Source organism: Euphorbia lathyris, chromosome 2 (assembly GCF_963576675.1).
Source record: "Euphorbia lathyris chromosome 2, ddEupLath1.1, whole genome shotgun sequence".
NCBI lineage: Eukaryota > Viridiplantae > Streptophyta > Magnoliopsida > Malpighiales > Euphorbiaceae > Euphorbia > Euphorbia lathyris.
Genome location: NC_088911.1, coordinates 45,133,147 through 45,149,158, shown reverse-complemented (window position 1 = coordinate 45,149,158; position 16,012 = coordinate 45,133,147). Strand labels below are relative to the sequence as shown.

Sequence of the window (16,012 nt, the reverse complement as noted above, 5' to 3'; positions counted from 1 at the left end):
ATAAGTTTTAGTCACCATTAGATATAGATTTATTAGTTCTAGAGTGGAACTAATCCTAAGAAGAGATTTTAACAAGTCCATATTTAACGGTGATTGACCAAATCAATATCCAAGTAAACATTATCCATTACAATAGAGCTTTGGACTTTAAGGGTACCTCTTTAGTCTTCTTAACTCGATTAATATGACTATTGCTATATGACAATCCAATAAGAGATTTGGAAAAGTTGAGTGTATATCATTTTAGCTGAACTCATGGAACTAATATATCAATTTAAGCAAGTTCCAAATATCAACGTATCACTTTAATTAAGTTTGGAAGATCAAGAGGAGACTAATAAGGCACTTTCAAAATTCAGAGACCGCCGATTTTTCGTGCAAATTTCAAGGGCCTAATATATTTAGGCTTCACGGTGACCTTATCATTTCATTGTACCACAAGGAGAGAGACAAAACTCGATGGCACAATAGAAAGAAACATAGCTAATACAAACACCATTTAAATAGTTGTTGTTCCCTATTCCGTCCATAATCAAATAATTCAGGTGAAGAACCACCCAGTTTTGGTGGAACATATATACAGGAAATAAATCACTGAAAGCATCCCAACTAACATAAATCACACTGATCAAAGCCACAATATCATTGGTGCTGATACTCCGGGTTAAATGCCAGAGCCTCCCTATATATCAGCTCCTTCATTTGTTCTTCGGTCAAAGCATGCTGCTCAAAATCGAAGCTGAACGGGGTCATGCACACTGGCTCGTCGCTGATGTCGTGTAGCGATGTTAGGTATGGATGGGCCAGTGCACCCTCAACTGTACCAACAAAAATTATGGAATATTCAGTTAGTTATACCACATTTATTCAATGCCAAAACGTAACTATACAACAATCATGATTCGCAGCAGTACTAGTCACAGCCTGCTACTAACAAAATTCAAATGGAACAAAGTTTTGAACAAAGTATTATAACACCAAATTAATTGACTTGTATGACTCGAACAAAAAACAGTTGAACAATAGTTGACCACAAATTTTCTCATTCCAAGGTAGGTACTCTTTAAACTTGTTTACAGAGTAAAGAAATAGAACGTAAATCTACACCCAACTTGATGAGAGCCTCTTTGCATACTGGGAGACATGGGATTTAGCTTTCTTTGAGTTCCGGTCTTAGCCTGACCGGATAAAATTATGTGTCTTTGAACAATTTAAGGAGGCTCAAACCCAAGCCCACACATTTGATCCTATGTATGTAACAAGAAAGGTATCTGATTACCTCAAATCGACTATTGCCTTAATCTATGAGCTTCACCATCACACTCAATGAAACCCAACAGACTTATTCCTTGAAAGATGAATGTCATGCAAGTTAAAGTGAAGAGTTCTTAACTCATAATATATGATTTATCTATGAGATCAATAGACAAAAAAAACTTGCCCACTACTAGATATTTGTTCATTTATTATAATAGTTTTAGTTTTATGTATTTTTAGATGAATCAGTATTCATTCATTAAAGCATGGTAGTATTCATTCATTAAAGTATGATATGGTAAGGTAAGTTGAGTGAAGTATGGTAAAGTTTTATGAAATACCTTGTTTGTTTGGAAACAAATGTAAGCTAAATGATGGTTTAATAATGTTAGTTGTATTTTGTTTAAGGACAAAGAAAGGTAAAGTTATATGTAAATTACTTTTATATCGTTGCAATAAAGTATTTACATTAAACATAGAGTGATGGAAATGAAATAGAAAGTTGAGAGTAATATAAGAAAAGTAAAATTTCTAACCATGGCTCCCTCCAAATTGGAGTGTAATTAAAATCACCCAACCTTACCACCACTTACACTTTTTACTTACACTTCAAAACAAACAAAGACATCAGCGTACACTTACCTTACTTTTTTACACTTACAATAAAGTATTTATATTAAACATAGAGTGATGGAAACAAAATAGAAAGTTGAGAGTAATATAGGAAAAGTAAAGTTTCTACCATGGCTCCCCTCCAAATTGAGGCGCGTAAGTAAAATCACCCAAATTTTACCACCATTTACCATCACTTACACTTCTCCTTCTTTTTCTTTCAGTAAACTTACACTTCTCCTTACTTACATTACACTTCAAAACGAACAAGGACATCTACGTACACGTACCTTACCTTAATTTAAAAAAACCTCCAAACAAACAAACGGTAAGGTACATTAACAAACGGCCTTCACGCTTATCTCTCCTCTACTTCGACTGGTCTTCCTCATTCCCATCTCTATTACACATCGGGTTGTCTAATATTTGTCCTACATTAGAAGGGCTTTCACAGCTCATTAGAAGGGCGCAGTCTAGTGGAGCTCTCCACGGTGTTCGTATTTGCGCTGGTGCTTCAGGTGTGTCCTATTTGTTCTTTGCAGACGACAATATTTTATTCTTGCGGGCCGATACAGCTGCTCCTCTGTTATCCAAAATATCCTTGCTAGATTTGAGCTTGACTCAGGGCAAAGTGTTAATTTGCAAAAGTTGGGGCTTTTCTTCAGTAACAATGCTCCCCCTCATCTTCAGGCCGACATTAGAAACTTGCTTGGTGTCTCTCATCCCCTTAATACAAGGCGCTACTTAGGGCTCCCCTCTCTTATTGGTCGCAAATATGATGTCTTCAGTCTTCTTCAAGACCGAGTCTGGCGAAAGGTTAATAGATGGCAAGGCCGATTTCTTTCTCAAGCACGGAAGGAAGTGCTTCTCAAGTTAGTGGTCCAAGCTAACCCGTCTTTTTGCATGAGTGCCTTCCTCCTTAGATGCAAAGGTTAATGAATTCCTTCTGGTGGGGTATGAAACGGATGGTAGTCGTCGTATTCGTTTGGCTTCTTGGACTCGACTTTGTGATAAGGAGAATGGCAGGCATCAATACCGCTATGTTGGGAAAACATGTTTGGAATCTCGTTACTAAGTATCCTTTCAAGTAGACTTCTCAAAGCTAAATATGGCTAACTTGGGTTCTAACCCTAGCCAAATTTGGCGTGGTATTTGGAATGCGATTTCTTACCTCTCGCATGGCTTTCGTAGGCGCCTTGGGGATGGTGGAATTGTTGGTATTTGGGCCTCACCCGGGCTTCCTAATGTTGGTAATCGGAATGCTGACGTGTGGAACAATCCAACCTCTCCTGCCTCGATTTCCGTCCAGCTTGCTGGGATTTTATGCCCAGTTCTGAGCAGCTCATTCTGCCCCCGCAGGGCCTGTCCCAGTGCATCTGGCTGCTCCCTCAGCCCGCATCAAGGTCAATGTCGATGCCACTATCTTCACTGATCTTCAGTCCTTCAGTTGTGGGTTTATCATTCGAAACTCAGCAGGTAGTGTGGAAGGTTTCTTTCCTCTGTGAACCCGGGTGTGCTTAGTGCTGATTTGGCGGAAGTTCTTAGCGTTAAGGAGGCCTTATCTTGGCTCAAGGACAACAACAAGAACTGTGTTATCATGGAAGCCGACTCTCACCTCATGGAGTCATGGCTAATGCGTATAACGGTACCTCTGAGGATTTATCAGAGTTTGGTGTTGCTATTCATGATTGTAAGATTCTAGCTAGTTCTATAGACGAGTTCCATCCTTGAAGATGTAACTCTTATTTGATTTAATGAAATTCCCTCTGTCAAAAATAGAAAAATTCAAATATGAGAGTAGTGACCGCTAGGGCCATCAATGTATAAGTAGGCAGCTGTTTTGACGTTAAAGGAACATGAAGCAACAGTTGATAGTTTAATGGGTAAAGATGTAGCCTTTAATCTGTTAATTGTGTTCTGCAATATTTATTAGAATCTTATATGATTTTTCTTGTACATCTTCCTCAAGCTCTCTTCTGTTACCAATTAATGTATGAGTGGAGTTAATGATTAATTAAGTACAATGCTAGCCTTGTCATTCTAAAGCACATACTAAACTAAACAATGTTACGAGTGTTAAAGCATCACACAAGTAACGCAAATGTTATGAGGCCTCAAAACTATACCCATAAACAAAACAAAGACAGCAAAAGCACCATTATGTAGAAAACTCATTCCAAACCAAAAAAATATACTCCCTTCGTTCCACAATAGATGTCTTTTAAGGTTAGGGCACAAGAATTAAGAAATATAATTAGTTCTAACTAAAATACTTTGTTACTCCTGTATTAATTGCATCCACTAATTAATTTTTATTTATTCCCAAAATAAAAAGGCAACTTAAATAGGGGTATATTTGGTAAAACTCAATTGATTTGCATGGATTGAATCAAAACGACATGTATTATGGAACAAAAAAAAAAATCTCTAGAAAGATATCTATTGTGGAACAGAAGGAGTAATAAATAATGCAGGACAACCAATGTTGCCATGAAAATAACATCAAGATACTAAGTCACCTGTAATTCTCTGTCTGGGGTCAAATGTCAACATCTTTTCAACGAGATCAATAGCTGCTGGATCAACAGTTGGGAACTTCTCAGTGAAAGATTGTCGATGATAAACAGACATTTGCCGTATATATCTCTTTGCATTTTCATTCAAAAACCCCAATTCCGCCTCTGATGGAGTGCCAATTAGCTGAAAGGTTTACAATGATTGAGTATATGCAAATTATATATCTGAATTTAAAAACCTTTGTGCATGAAATTAGGACATGGATAAAATAAATTTCATATAAATGTTCCTGTTAAGTAAAAAATATGAGATGCTAACAACAACAACAACAACAAAGCCTTAGTCCCGAAATGATTCGGGGTCGGCTAACATGAACCATCATATAAAACCGTGAAATCAAGTCGTGTCAGCTAACAACAATTGAATACAATTCTAACTGCATAAAGGAAACTAGGAAAAACAAATAATAAATCAACCACAGCCAATAAGGTATAACTTTCAAGAAATGACATCCAAAATAATATTCTTACGATTCAAAATGATAAGTAATCATTTGCACGGTATAGACCTTTTTGATTGACCCTATCATGGCATGATTTGCTATATCTTTTGAGAAGGTAGATAAAATTTAATAATTAAATTACCTCCATAAGTAAACGAAGCTGATGCACATGATCTCTGCCAGGAAATAGGGGTTTTCGATCCATCAACTCCATGAAAATACAGCCCACTGACCATACATCAATAGCTGCAGTGTAGTCTGAAGAGTTCAACAGCAATTCTGGTGCTCGGTACCATCTTGTAACGACATATTCTGTCATGAAATCAGTTTCTGACGTAACACGTGCTAAACCAAAATCACAAATCTTTAGATCACAATTTGCATTCAGGAGGAGATTGCTTGGTTTTAAATCTCTATGCAGAACATTTGCAGAATGTATATATTTCAACCCTCGGAGAATTTGATACAGAAAATACTGCATAAACCACATATGAATTAGCTAGGCTCTGGGTTCTTCAGTCAAACTTGATTTGAGTTTAACCAAGTGGATTTTGCTTGAACAAAACTTAACAAAACCGTGTTCATGAACAAATATATACAGCAAGTAGTCAATCTCATCTAGGCAGCATATGAAATCTTCACAAACAAAGGTGATAAAGTTGCTCTGGGGCATTATTCTTTACCTTTGAGTATTACTTTTAAAATGAGAAATAAAGAAGCCAAATAGCCAGACATCATATAATTACCAAAGTATTGCAACTGATAGTGATAAAGAAAAACTCAGGAACCTCTTGTAACCACAGTTCAACTACTATAGCATGTTACTGACATAGGCCTTCATATGCAGTTTTCAAACTACTCTACTATCATCTTTTGGGGAAAAACGTTTTTGATCGGGAGATTCTCAATCAGGAATATGACTGGAGTAGCGGTAACTAAAAGTGAAAGTTTCAATAGGTCCCTTGGTTATATGAGGCTGAAGGTAAAAAAAAAGGTACTGGCTTGGAGTACAGTATAACACAAAGTTTATCCATATACTTGAGGCAAACCTAACATCATACTGAATTTTGTTGGGAGTAAAATAAGAGAAAATAGAAAGAAAAACGAAGCTTGTGTTTTAATATTTGACTCCTACTCCTAGTACCGCTTGGAATCTAATTCTGCAACTAAAATAACTCTGTTACGTATTTTGTTGTCCATTAAACATCATTTTAACTATTTCAGATAGTTTTATTGCAAGTAAAAATGGAGCAAATTATTAGATACTTTTGATTCAATCGCCAAGGTCCTTGCTTTAGGTGAAAAATTAAGGCCAACAGGAGCCATTTCCATTTATTTTGAAGACACTTCGCCTAGTGTGTAAGAGGCGCTAGGAAGCACCACCTGCAGCAGCCACAAGTGCATTTAACCGTACAGTGTTTTAGCATGCCTGAAACTGGCAGGGGCTCCTCAGAACTGTTGAAACAGCATCTACTAATAACAGCCCAAGCTAAATTGACTATTCTCTCACTTAAATCTTCAGGTGCCAGTAAGAAATCCCATGAGTCCAATATCAAAAGATTTTTAAGAAATCTTGTCACTGAAATGACAGTTGAATAGAAAAGACACCTTCAAATTTAAAAGCCATGCAATCAGGCTAAGCTCTTCCCTTTGGTTCACTTGGAACATATCTCCTGTTTATCTGACAACATACGTATCCTAATGAGTTAGACAAGCTTCAGCAAAAGAACCCTCTAGGCTTCAGAAAGGGAAAGATGCACAACGTAAATTCATAAAGCTAGCTTTCCATTGATTAGAAACCAAATATTAAACCCTAAAGCTTCCTTTAAAGTTTGGAACAAAATTCTCCAATCATTTACTGCATCGGTTTTTTCTTAAAAAGTTATTTTTCTGTACTTGTTAATTTTTCTTTGTTGACTCTTTTTATGTATCATGTGTATCAGTTAGATAAGGATTCTTTTGTCCTTCCCTCAATCGAGATTTCCAATTATGAAACAAATACCTGCATAGTAGAATCACCTCCTGGATACAAGAGAAACAGACAAATTTTTTCGTACATATAATAGAACCATAGACTTTATTTAACCAAAGTTTCTATTTTTATTTTAACATAGATTTAAATTTCTTTTGGGAGAAGGAATCACTAATATGTGTTTGCACTAACAGCCAGCTGATGCTGTTCTGGCGCAGAAAATATTTCCAGGAAAAATGGTTAATAAAAAAGTTTGCCTAGATGAAAGGAGAAACAATTTCAGTGAAAATAACTTCATCTTTTAAGAAAACAAAGAAATTTATGGACCTAGGTCAATCATTCCAGCAGCCATAGCTACCAGTGACCATCACCACTCTTCAAAAATGTTACATATCAACGTAAAGGGAAGAAGTTGAAGGACTAGAAGTGAGATTTACCCTTAAATGTGCTGAAACAGAATTAGTTATTTTGTTTTCCCTAAATGCTGCCTAGAAGTTAGCACTAGGCAGTTTTAGATTGTAGTGCAGTTATTTACTCTTGTAACTGCTTCTGACCTCAATGGTTTTATAGGGGTCGTGCTTTTGATTATGAATGATGATAATTCTCTTTCTTCTTCCTAACATTCTTCTTCCCTCTTAATCTGTTCTTCTCTCCTATATTCTATTCTATCCTTCCCTTCTATTCCAATTTTCTTACATCAGAACTTGAAGTTCTGACAAAAAACAACCACTAACTACTTTTTTCCTTGCCTGGATTCGTTCAATATACAATTCATAATTTAACCTGAGTTTTTTATAGGTGCACGTTTTTTCAGTCTAATTTATTGAAAAATAAAAAAATGCTTCCCTCAGAAAATATTTTCTATGAAACAAAGAAAGCGTAAGTGAAGGTCACAAGTAATCTTACAAAGAAGATTATGCGTACGAAAATTGTTTCTTTCTGCCATCAGAATTGTTGATTTCAGGATATTTTGGTTTCTAGAAAGGTCAACAAGAAAGAAAGTATAAAGACAAATAAAAGAAATTTACGGAAAAGGCGATGTTACTCAATTGGCATGCATATACTATATGATGCAGAGAAGTACCATGTAACTATACACATAATATAAGAACATGAAAGACCTACTTATTAGCTTTCTTTTTGTTAGAAATTTATGCTCTGTGCAACAGACCTGCAATCTAGACAAAAGTAACTCCTTATGATATTACCAATGTACTGTTAGTCTGTTACTAGACCAAACCCCAAATTTGTGATTTATATTTGGGCTTCAACAAATCACAATCTATTATACTAAATTCTTGCATCTGCTGCACACAATTGAGTAGGTCTAAGGTTATCATAAATTGGAAAGAAATATATCTTCCAGCTCAATCAATTAGTACGCCAAGTAATCACAATAAATCTATTCTCATCATTATAGAATTGCCAACTACATGCGAGCCAATAATCCCACCTCAAGGAAAATACCTTCATTTGTATTTAAATTGAGAACCTATACTTCACAAATTTATGAAGTAAGCTATCATTTTCTCCATAAAAATCTCTTTGATGTACATGATGCTGTGATTCCAAAGTACTACAACTATTGAATTGAAAGGCATATAGATCAATTAAACTAACAGGCAAGAACTACAGATTTTATGTTACATATATAAGGCAGAGATGTTTCACAACTAGTATGTTCGAAACAGGTAAGCCTGCCATGAAAAGTAATATCACAAACCTAATGAACAATCCTCACAAAGTAAGTCTTATGCCCCATCCCATGCGCATCTTGTTGAAATAATGAAATTATGGGCAATGCAGCCTCTATCTTTCATATCATCAATATCTTTTATAAATTCTCTGATATTCCTACTGAAAAGAAGTGGTAATACTAATACTACGCTGTCACTGAAATCTCAAGGTATATTAAGAGCTCTATATCTATCAAAAAATCTTATTATCATATCAGAAATTCACATGCATTATCTGCAGCAGCTACAATTATTCATGGCTGTAACATGCAAGAAAAGATTGATACAGCATAAATTAAACAGTATCATAGAACTAGTGGTAAAAGCTATGAATAGCACAGCCAATACGACTTAGATAAAATGTAGCTATTTCCTGATGAGGAACAATTACAGTCCTAGGCGGAACCATATGAAGACCAGAACCATAGCCAGTTGAAGTCAATAACTTAATCTGCCTCAAGTGCTGCTCTTTTACAGTTACATGTAGAAATTCCTATCTTCATATATTAGTGCATGGCTAGTTCATTACTAAAAACTTTGATCTTATTCATAATCTGCAGTCAATGCTATGGAACTTGATAATAAACTAGAAATATAAAAGTAAATAAGCTGTGCATGTGAAAGAAAAGCCAACCTGGCAGTGCTCTTCTGATAATGCTTGATTGGAACGAATAATCTGATGCAGATCAGTGTCCATTAGTTCATATGCTATGTAAACATCATTAAACACTTCCCTTTGGGGTGGAGGCATTATATCCCTGATTGCAACCACCTGAAAGAAAAATTCCAATGAAGTTCATGAGGGACATACCCTTGAATATACTTGTTGCCAAAGGTTATATGCATAGCCAAATCTTGAGATTGAATCCCAAAAAATTTACAGTTAGATATCATAACAAGTGATTGGTGTTTCACCAAATTGTTTTGTTTTACATCTATGCTTTATCAAAGAAACGATCACAAATTTTGACCTCAGTTCCAGCTTTAAATTTATTTATTTACGCAGGGGCATAGCCAAAAAATTCAATTAGCACGGTCAAAATTCAAAATGTATAATAGATATACTAAATAAATTTATAATTATAAAAAATGTAACAAATTATTAACTCTAAAGTATACTTACAATTTCTATAATTATCATTGAAGGTTTTTCATATTCTGAAAATACTTCATAACAAGACCATCAAATACAGTTATCAATATATGTAACAAGGCTATCATTCAACACTTGATCTCCCATCTGATTTCGTAGTCGATTTTTCACAATCTTTATCATAGAAAATGCTCTTTCAAAAACTTGCAGTGGTAACTGGTAATATCAATGCCAATTTGATCTAATATTCTTAATTAGTATTTAAAACTTTGTTTATTAAGTTGCAAACAACAACAACAACAACAAAGCCTTAGTCCCGAAATGATTCGGGGTCGGCTAACATGAACCATCATATAAAACCGTGAAAATCAAGTCGTGTCAGCGACACAGATTCGCTCCCTCCACTCCGTCCTATCCACTACCATATTTTCCTCAATTCCCAATAAACTCATATCACTCTCGATCACCCTCCTCCAAGTTTGCTTAGGTCTTCCCCTACCCCTCACCACTACATCCCTTTGCCACTCTTCGGTTCTCCTAACCGGCGCATCAAGCGCTCTACGTCTCACATGGCCAAACCACCTTAGTCGGTTTTCTCTCATTTTATTCTCAATAGATGTGACCCCTACTTTTGTCCTAATTATTTCATTACGCACCCGGTCCTTTCTCGTGTGACCACACATCCATCTCAACATACGCATCTCCGCCACCGACATCTTATGGATGTGGCAGTGTTTCACTGCCCAACACTCCGTACCATATAACAATGCTGGTCTGATTGCCGTCCGGTAGAATTTTCCCTTCAATCTATTAGGCATGCCGGGATCACAAAGGAAACCCGTAGCACTCTTCCACTTCGACCAACCAGCTTTAATCCTATGAGCAACATCTCCATCTACTTCTCCATCCGTTTGGATAATAGATCCTAAATACCGGAAGCAATCCGAGGCCTGAACAACTCTCCCATCTAGGGTGATTGTCCCTACCTCCCTACTCCTACGGCCGCTAAACTTACACTCCAAATATTCTGTCTTACTTCGACTCAACTTAAAGCCTCTAGATTCTAGAGTTTGCCTCCATAGTTCCAACTTCATCTCCACTCCTTTCGTCTCATCAACCAACACAATATCATCTGCAAACAGCATGCACCATGGTATACCATCTTGAAGTGAACTTGTTAGTTCATCCATAACGATGGCAAAAAGAAATGGGCTTAGTGCGGAACCTTGATGCACTCCAATCGTAATAGGAAACTCTTCAGTCTTCCCAACACTAGTACGTACACTCGTGCATACTCCCTCATACATGTCCTTTATGATGTCAATATATTTCCGCGAAATGCCTTTCCTTGTCAAGGCCCACCAAAGTACTTCCCTTGGTACCTTATCATATGCTTTCTCCAAGTCAATGAAAACCATATGCAAGTCTTTCTTCTTATTTCGATAGTGCTCCATTAATTGTCTCATTAGATGGATGGCTTCCATAGTTGATCTTCCCGGCATAAAGCCAAACTGGTTTTCCGAGATCTTCACCGTCCTCCTTAGCCTTTGTTCAATCACTCGCTCCCAAAGTTTCATAGTGTGACTCATTAATTTGATTCCCCGATAGTTGGCACAATCTTGGACATCGCCTTTGTTCTTATACAAAGGGATTAAGGTACTTTTCCTCCATTCTGATGGCATCTTATTGTTTCTCCAAATTTTGTTGAAGAACGTCGTCAACCATTCGATTCCTCTTTCTCCCAAACATCTCCAAATCTCAATAGGGATGCCATCAGGTCCTACTGCTTTCTTCAACTTCATCTTACTTAATGTCATTTTGACTTCACCCTTTTGAATTCTCCGCAGGCATTCATTATTTATCATATCGTGATGGATACTTATATCTCCAACATCTTGTTGGCGATCTCCATTAAATAAGTCATCAAAATAGGACCTCCATCGTTCCTTGATATCCTTATCTCCAACTAGGACTTTCTGGTCCACATCCTTCACACATTTAACTTTTCCGAGATCTCGCGTCTTCCTATCTCTCATCCGAGCAATTCTATATATGTCTCTTTCCCCTTCTTTCGTATCCAATCTTGTATACAGATCCCGATTCACCTTTGCTCTAGCATCTCGTATGACCTTCTTTACTTCCCTTTTAGCCTCTTTGTATTTTTCGTAGTTCTCGTCACTCCTACATTTCCCCAATAGTTTATAGGATTCTCTCTTACTCTTTACTGCTTGTCGTACTTCTTCTGTCCACCAAGATGTGTCCTTACCCGGTGGCATGCTACCTTTAGATTCCCCTAGAACTTCCTTCGCTACTTCCCTTATACTATGCTCCATCTTATTCCATATCGAATCTATATCTGAATCCATATTGCAAGTCCAAATATCTTTTTTGGTCATCTCATCCACAAATTTTTGTTGATTCTCCCCTTGCAATTTCCACCACTTAATCTTAGTCTCTACTTGAGGTGTTTGTTTTCTTATACATTTCCTACTTCGAAAATCTAGCACCACTACTCTATGTTGGGTTGTCGTACTCTCACCAGGGATCACCTTACAATCAATATAACTCTTTCTCCAAGCACTCCTTACTAAGAAGAAGTCAATTTGGCTCGCATTACCGCCACTCCGATAAGTCACTAAGTGGGATGTTCTCTTCATAAACCATGTGTTCATGATACTCAAGTCATAGGCTGATGCGAATTCCAAAATATCATTTCCTGCTTCATTCTTATCTCCAAAGCCATACCCTCCATGAACACTCTCAAACCCATCTCGCCTAGAACCCACGTGTCCATTGAGATCACCCCCTAGTACCATTTTTTCATCCCTAGGAACCTGTTGCACCACTTCCTCTAAGTCATCCCAAAAAGCTTGTCTTATAGACACATCTAATCCTATTTGTGGCGCATATGCACTAATGACATTCACAACCTCATCCCCTATCACTAGCTTGACACTCATAATTCTATCGCTCTTCCTAGACACCGCTACTACCTCATCAATATACTCCCTATCAATAAGAATACCTACTCCATTTCTACCCTTATCCTTTCCTGAGTACCAAAGCTTATAACCCCGAGGAGCTATCTCTCTAGCCTTGGCTCCAACCCACTTGGTTTCTTGTAGGCATAATATATTTATTCTCCTCCTCTTCATAACATCTACAATTTCAGCTAATCTTCCTGTCAAAGAACCTATGTTCCATGTCCCAAAGCGTAACCTACTACCCTTACCCCTACCCCTACCATTACCGTGGACTAGCTTATTTACCCGCAACCCTTGTATTTAGTTTTGATTTATTTTATATAATAAATATACATGTAAAATTTTAATTTCAGTGGGGGCACTTGCCCCCACTCTCCTCTACATAGCTACACCCCTGTTTTTATGAACTTTAAGGTGATTAGTTCCATATACACAGTTTACAACAATCCATCCTTTAACTATGGCATCAAAAGATGAAAGAGACCTTTCCTCCATACTCACGTGTGCATTAATACTAACACTTCTTCTACTTGCTCAAGAAAGAAAAGCTCAAACTCCTATAGGAATGCAATAAACTAAAGACCAGCATGGTCATGTAATGAACTTAAGAGCTACAAGAAGGAAGGATTAAAGTAATTTAGCAAATCGCAAGTCCTAATATATGTTTTACAGGTGTCACTTGAATTTTAATCAAACTTGATCTTGATTTTAATTTTCTAAAAGTGAAGAGAAGAAAAATCACAAGAATAATATTAAACACGTAGTGGAAAATCAATGAAAAAGGAATCTTAATATTCAATCAGAATTGTAGCAATAAAAAACAGGCTAATGCAAAACAGAGGTTATATGCAGTGAATATATAGTTTATGAAAATAACTAATATTCTTTTAGACAAACACGTCAATTTCTAAGTACAGATACAGGAGCAAATCAATGATCCACTTCTCACCCAAGAAGTCACAGTTATTCTTTCACTTGCACCGCGCTGTTCTTAATAAGTAAAAAGCTTCAATAGCTTATTATGAAATTATGGTAAGAATGTACAATCACTACATATTTACTGTTAGAAAGAGCTCAATAACATGTCCATGCCAACAAGTGTGACCAAGGATCTCACCAGTCATGACAATTAGGACTGTCCTACATAATCCTGCACAAGATTTTTCCCAATTGAGGCAAAACCTGTATGGTCTGTTCAGTTCACTACAGGGTCTATTTAAATACTAAAAGACAAAAGCCATATTTTAATAAAAGTACAAGTTTTGACTGTCTCGTGTTATGCCAGCATCTAAAGACTAATACACAGTACCATAGTACCATTTGATGAGAGTAGAATTAGATTGTGAAGCAAGGAACTTAGTATAGTTATTGTCCCTCTCTCAAGGTGAAGAATTAGTTCATGCTTAGAAGTTAGAAACATTTATTTGGAGTTTCTTTCCCAAGTCAAGTGAAATGAAGAATTTTGTATTAAACATCCATAAAAATGAAGACAAATAAGTAAGAGAAATACAAAAAGATGTCAAATTCCAATACCTAAAAAAGGAAACAACATTCACTGCTCCGTTTTGGGCTAAAGACCCCATAAGATATATGAAATGTCACATGAAAGCAAAAGAACTGCAGTTGCATGTGATAGGAATCCTTATGAATCTGATGTAAACAGCATTTTTATTTATTCTCTAATAAAAATGATAACTACTATATTTGCCCAGTTTTCTGACAAAAGAAAAAAAGGATGTGGTCGAACCTTTGAAATTGGGGCTGTAACACTAAATACGCATTACTCCATGGTTATCTAATATATATTAAAGACTGAAATTTTTTCCCCTTGAGCAACTTTTACTTCATCAAACAATAAAATGGGATAACCAAGGAACATGCCCAATGAGTGTTTCCCACATTTAATACCATACAAAGTTTCCACTTCAGCTCTTTCTAGTTAATACAAAGACAGCAGAACCAAATGGAAGAATCAAGATAACTATTCAGCGAGTGCAAGTCTCAGACTTTATCATTTAAAATGACTTAAGCTGCACATAAAGTAACTATAACAATGACTTTGTGCATTCCAAAAAAGGGCATTTTTCCTATTTAGAAGGGAAGATCATCTGCCTTAAGATGGCATCTAACTATATCTGGCATGGATTTTTATATATAAATGGACAAAATAGACATTAGAAAACGAACACTAGTATTTGCATTTGAATGCTTTACTAAGTCATTTGCCAAAAACTAGAAAATTTCAGTTCAATCAAAACCTCGAATTGAAACTTAATACCCCCAATTAACCACTCACTGACGTTTTCATGATCCATATGTCGAAGCAACTTGATCTCACGAAGAGTCCTTTTAGCATCGATTTTATTATCAAAAGCATTGGCTATCTTCTTTATTGCCACATGCTCTCCGGTCTCTGAATTCAATGCCGAGCTAAAAAGGAGAAAAAGCAAAAAAAGAAAGAATCAGTAAACACCATCAAATACACTGGATACAATAAAAACTAAACCCAAAAACAGTCTCTAAAGGGAGCATACAGAGAAAGGTAAAGGGAGCATACCAAACGATGCCATAAGCGCCCTTGCCGATGGGCATAATAGGAGGCCTGTATTTAGCAGTGACCTCAAATATGTTACCAAATATGTTGTACTGAATGAACCTGCCTCCATGGCTAAGAGTGGCCGGAATATTCTCGATGCCAGCAGTAGGAGGAAGCTGGTGATTGTTCTGAGAGTCAGAAGGAGCGGTAGTGGCATCCTCCATCTCAGCATCGGCCGGCAGGGCAGCTCCACCCCCGTCCATGACTGAGAAATTGGTTAAGAAAGGTGCGGAATGGAAAGTGAAAAAAAGGGTCAAACAGATCTGAAGGTGAAGAATGTTATATATGTGCTAAAATGTGAAAGCAGAAATCTTTTCTGATTTGTTATTTCGATTCCTTTGATATTAATTATTATGTTTGGCTAAAGTGAATTTGGGAACACGTGACAATTTCTCTCTGCTTTTCTTTTTTCCTTTTATAATATACATATTATATTAATCCTCCTAAATGTTTAAGAGAAATCATATTATATACCATATAAGTTATTTAATATTTTTGTTAGCCTATCATTTCAGTCCATTAGCATAATATTCCTTATTTGCATTTACTTACAATTTATTTCCTTTAATGACGTGTTTTTTTTTTGAAGAATTTAATGACGTGTTTTAAATATTTAGAAGATGTTTAGTTTAAATATATAAATAAAAATTGAAATGATAGTGAATTTAAATCGAAATCACCATTTAATAATTTTGTTTGGTTTGGTTTGGAATCGTAATATAATATTATTTATTTATTTATAA

General features: G+C 36.2%; 1 protein-coding gene across 1 annotated transcript; it reads right to left on the bottom strand.

Annotated features, from left to right (window-relative positions):
• Positions 1-446: 446 nt before the first annotated feature.
• LOC136218010 (mitogen-activated protein kinase homolog MMK1) lies at positions 447-15,567 on the bottom strand. The gene is made up of 6 exons (XM_066004732.1): positions 15,231-15,567; positions 14,974-15,103; positions 9,231-9,368; positions 5,031-5,363; positions 4,389-4,569; positions 447-818 (listed from the first exon to the last, which is right to left on the bottom strand). The coding sequence occupies exons 1-6, from the start codon at positions 15,470-15,472 to the stop codon at positions 643-645; spliced, it is 1,200 nt and encodes a 399-aa protein (XP_065860804.1). The 5' UTR covers positions 15,473-15,567; the 3' UTR covers positions 447-642.
• Between the last annotated feature and the right edge of the window lie 445 nt (positions 15,568-16,012).

Excerpts from the sequence above, each read along its gene's own strand:
- LOC136218010 (XM_066004732.1), bottom strand. The coding sequence starts at position 15,472 with ATGGACGGGGGTGGAGCTGCCCTGCCGGCCGATGCTGAGATGGAGGAT. Across the intron at positions 15,104-15,230 it reads GGCGCTTATGGCATCGTTTG|CTCGGCATTGAATTCAGAGA; the intron begins GTATGCTCCCTT and ends TCTCCTTTTTAG. Across the intron at positions 9,369-14,973 it reads GACATATGGATCATGAAAAC|GTGGTTGCAATCAGGGATAT; the intron begins GTCAGTGAGTGG and ends TTTTTCTTTCAG.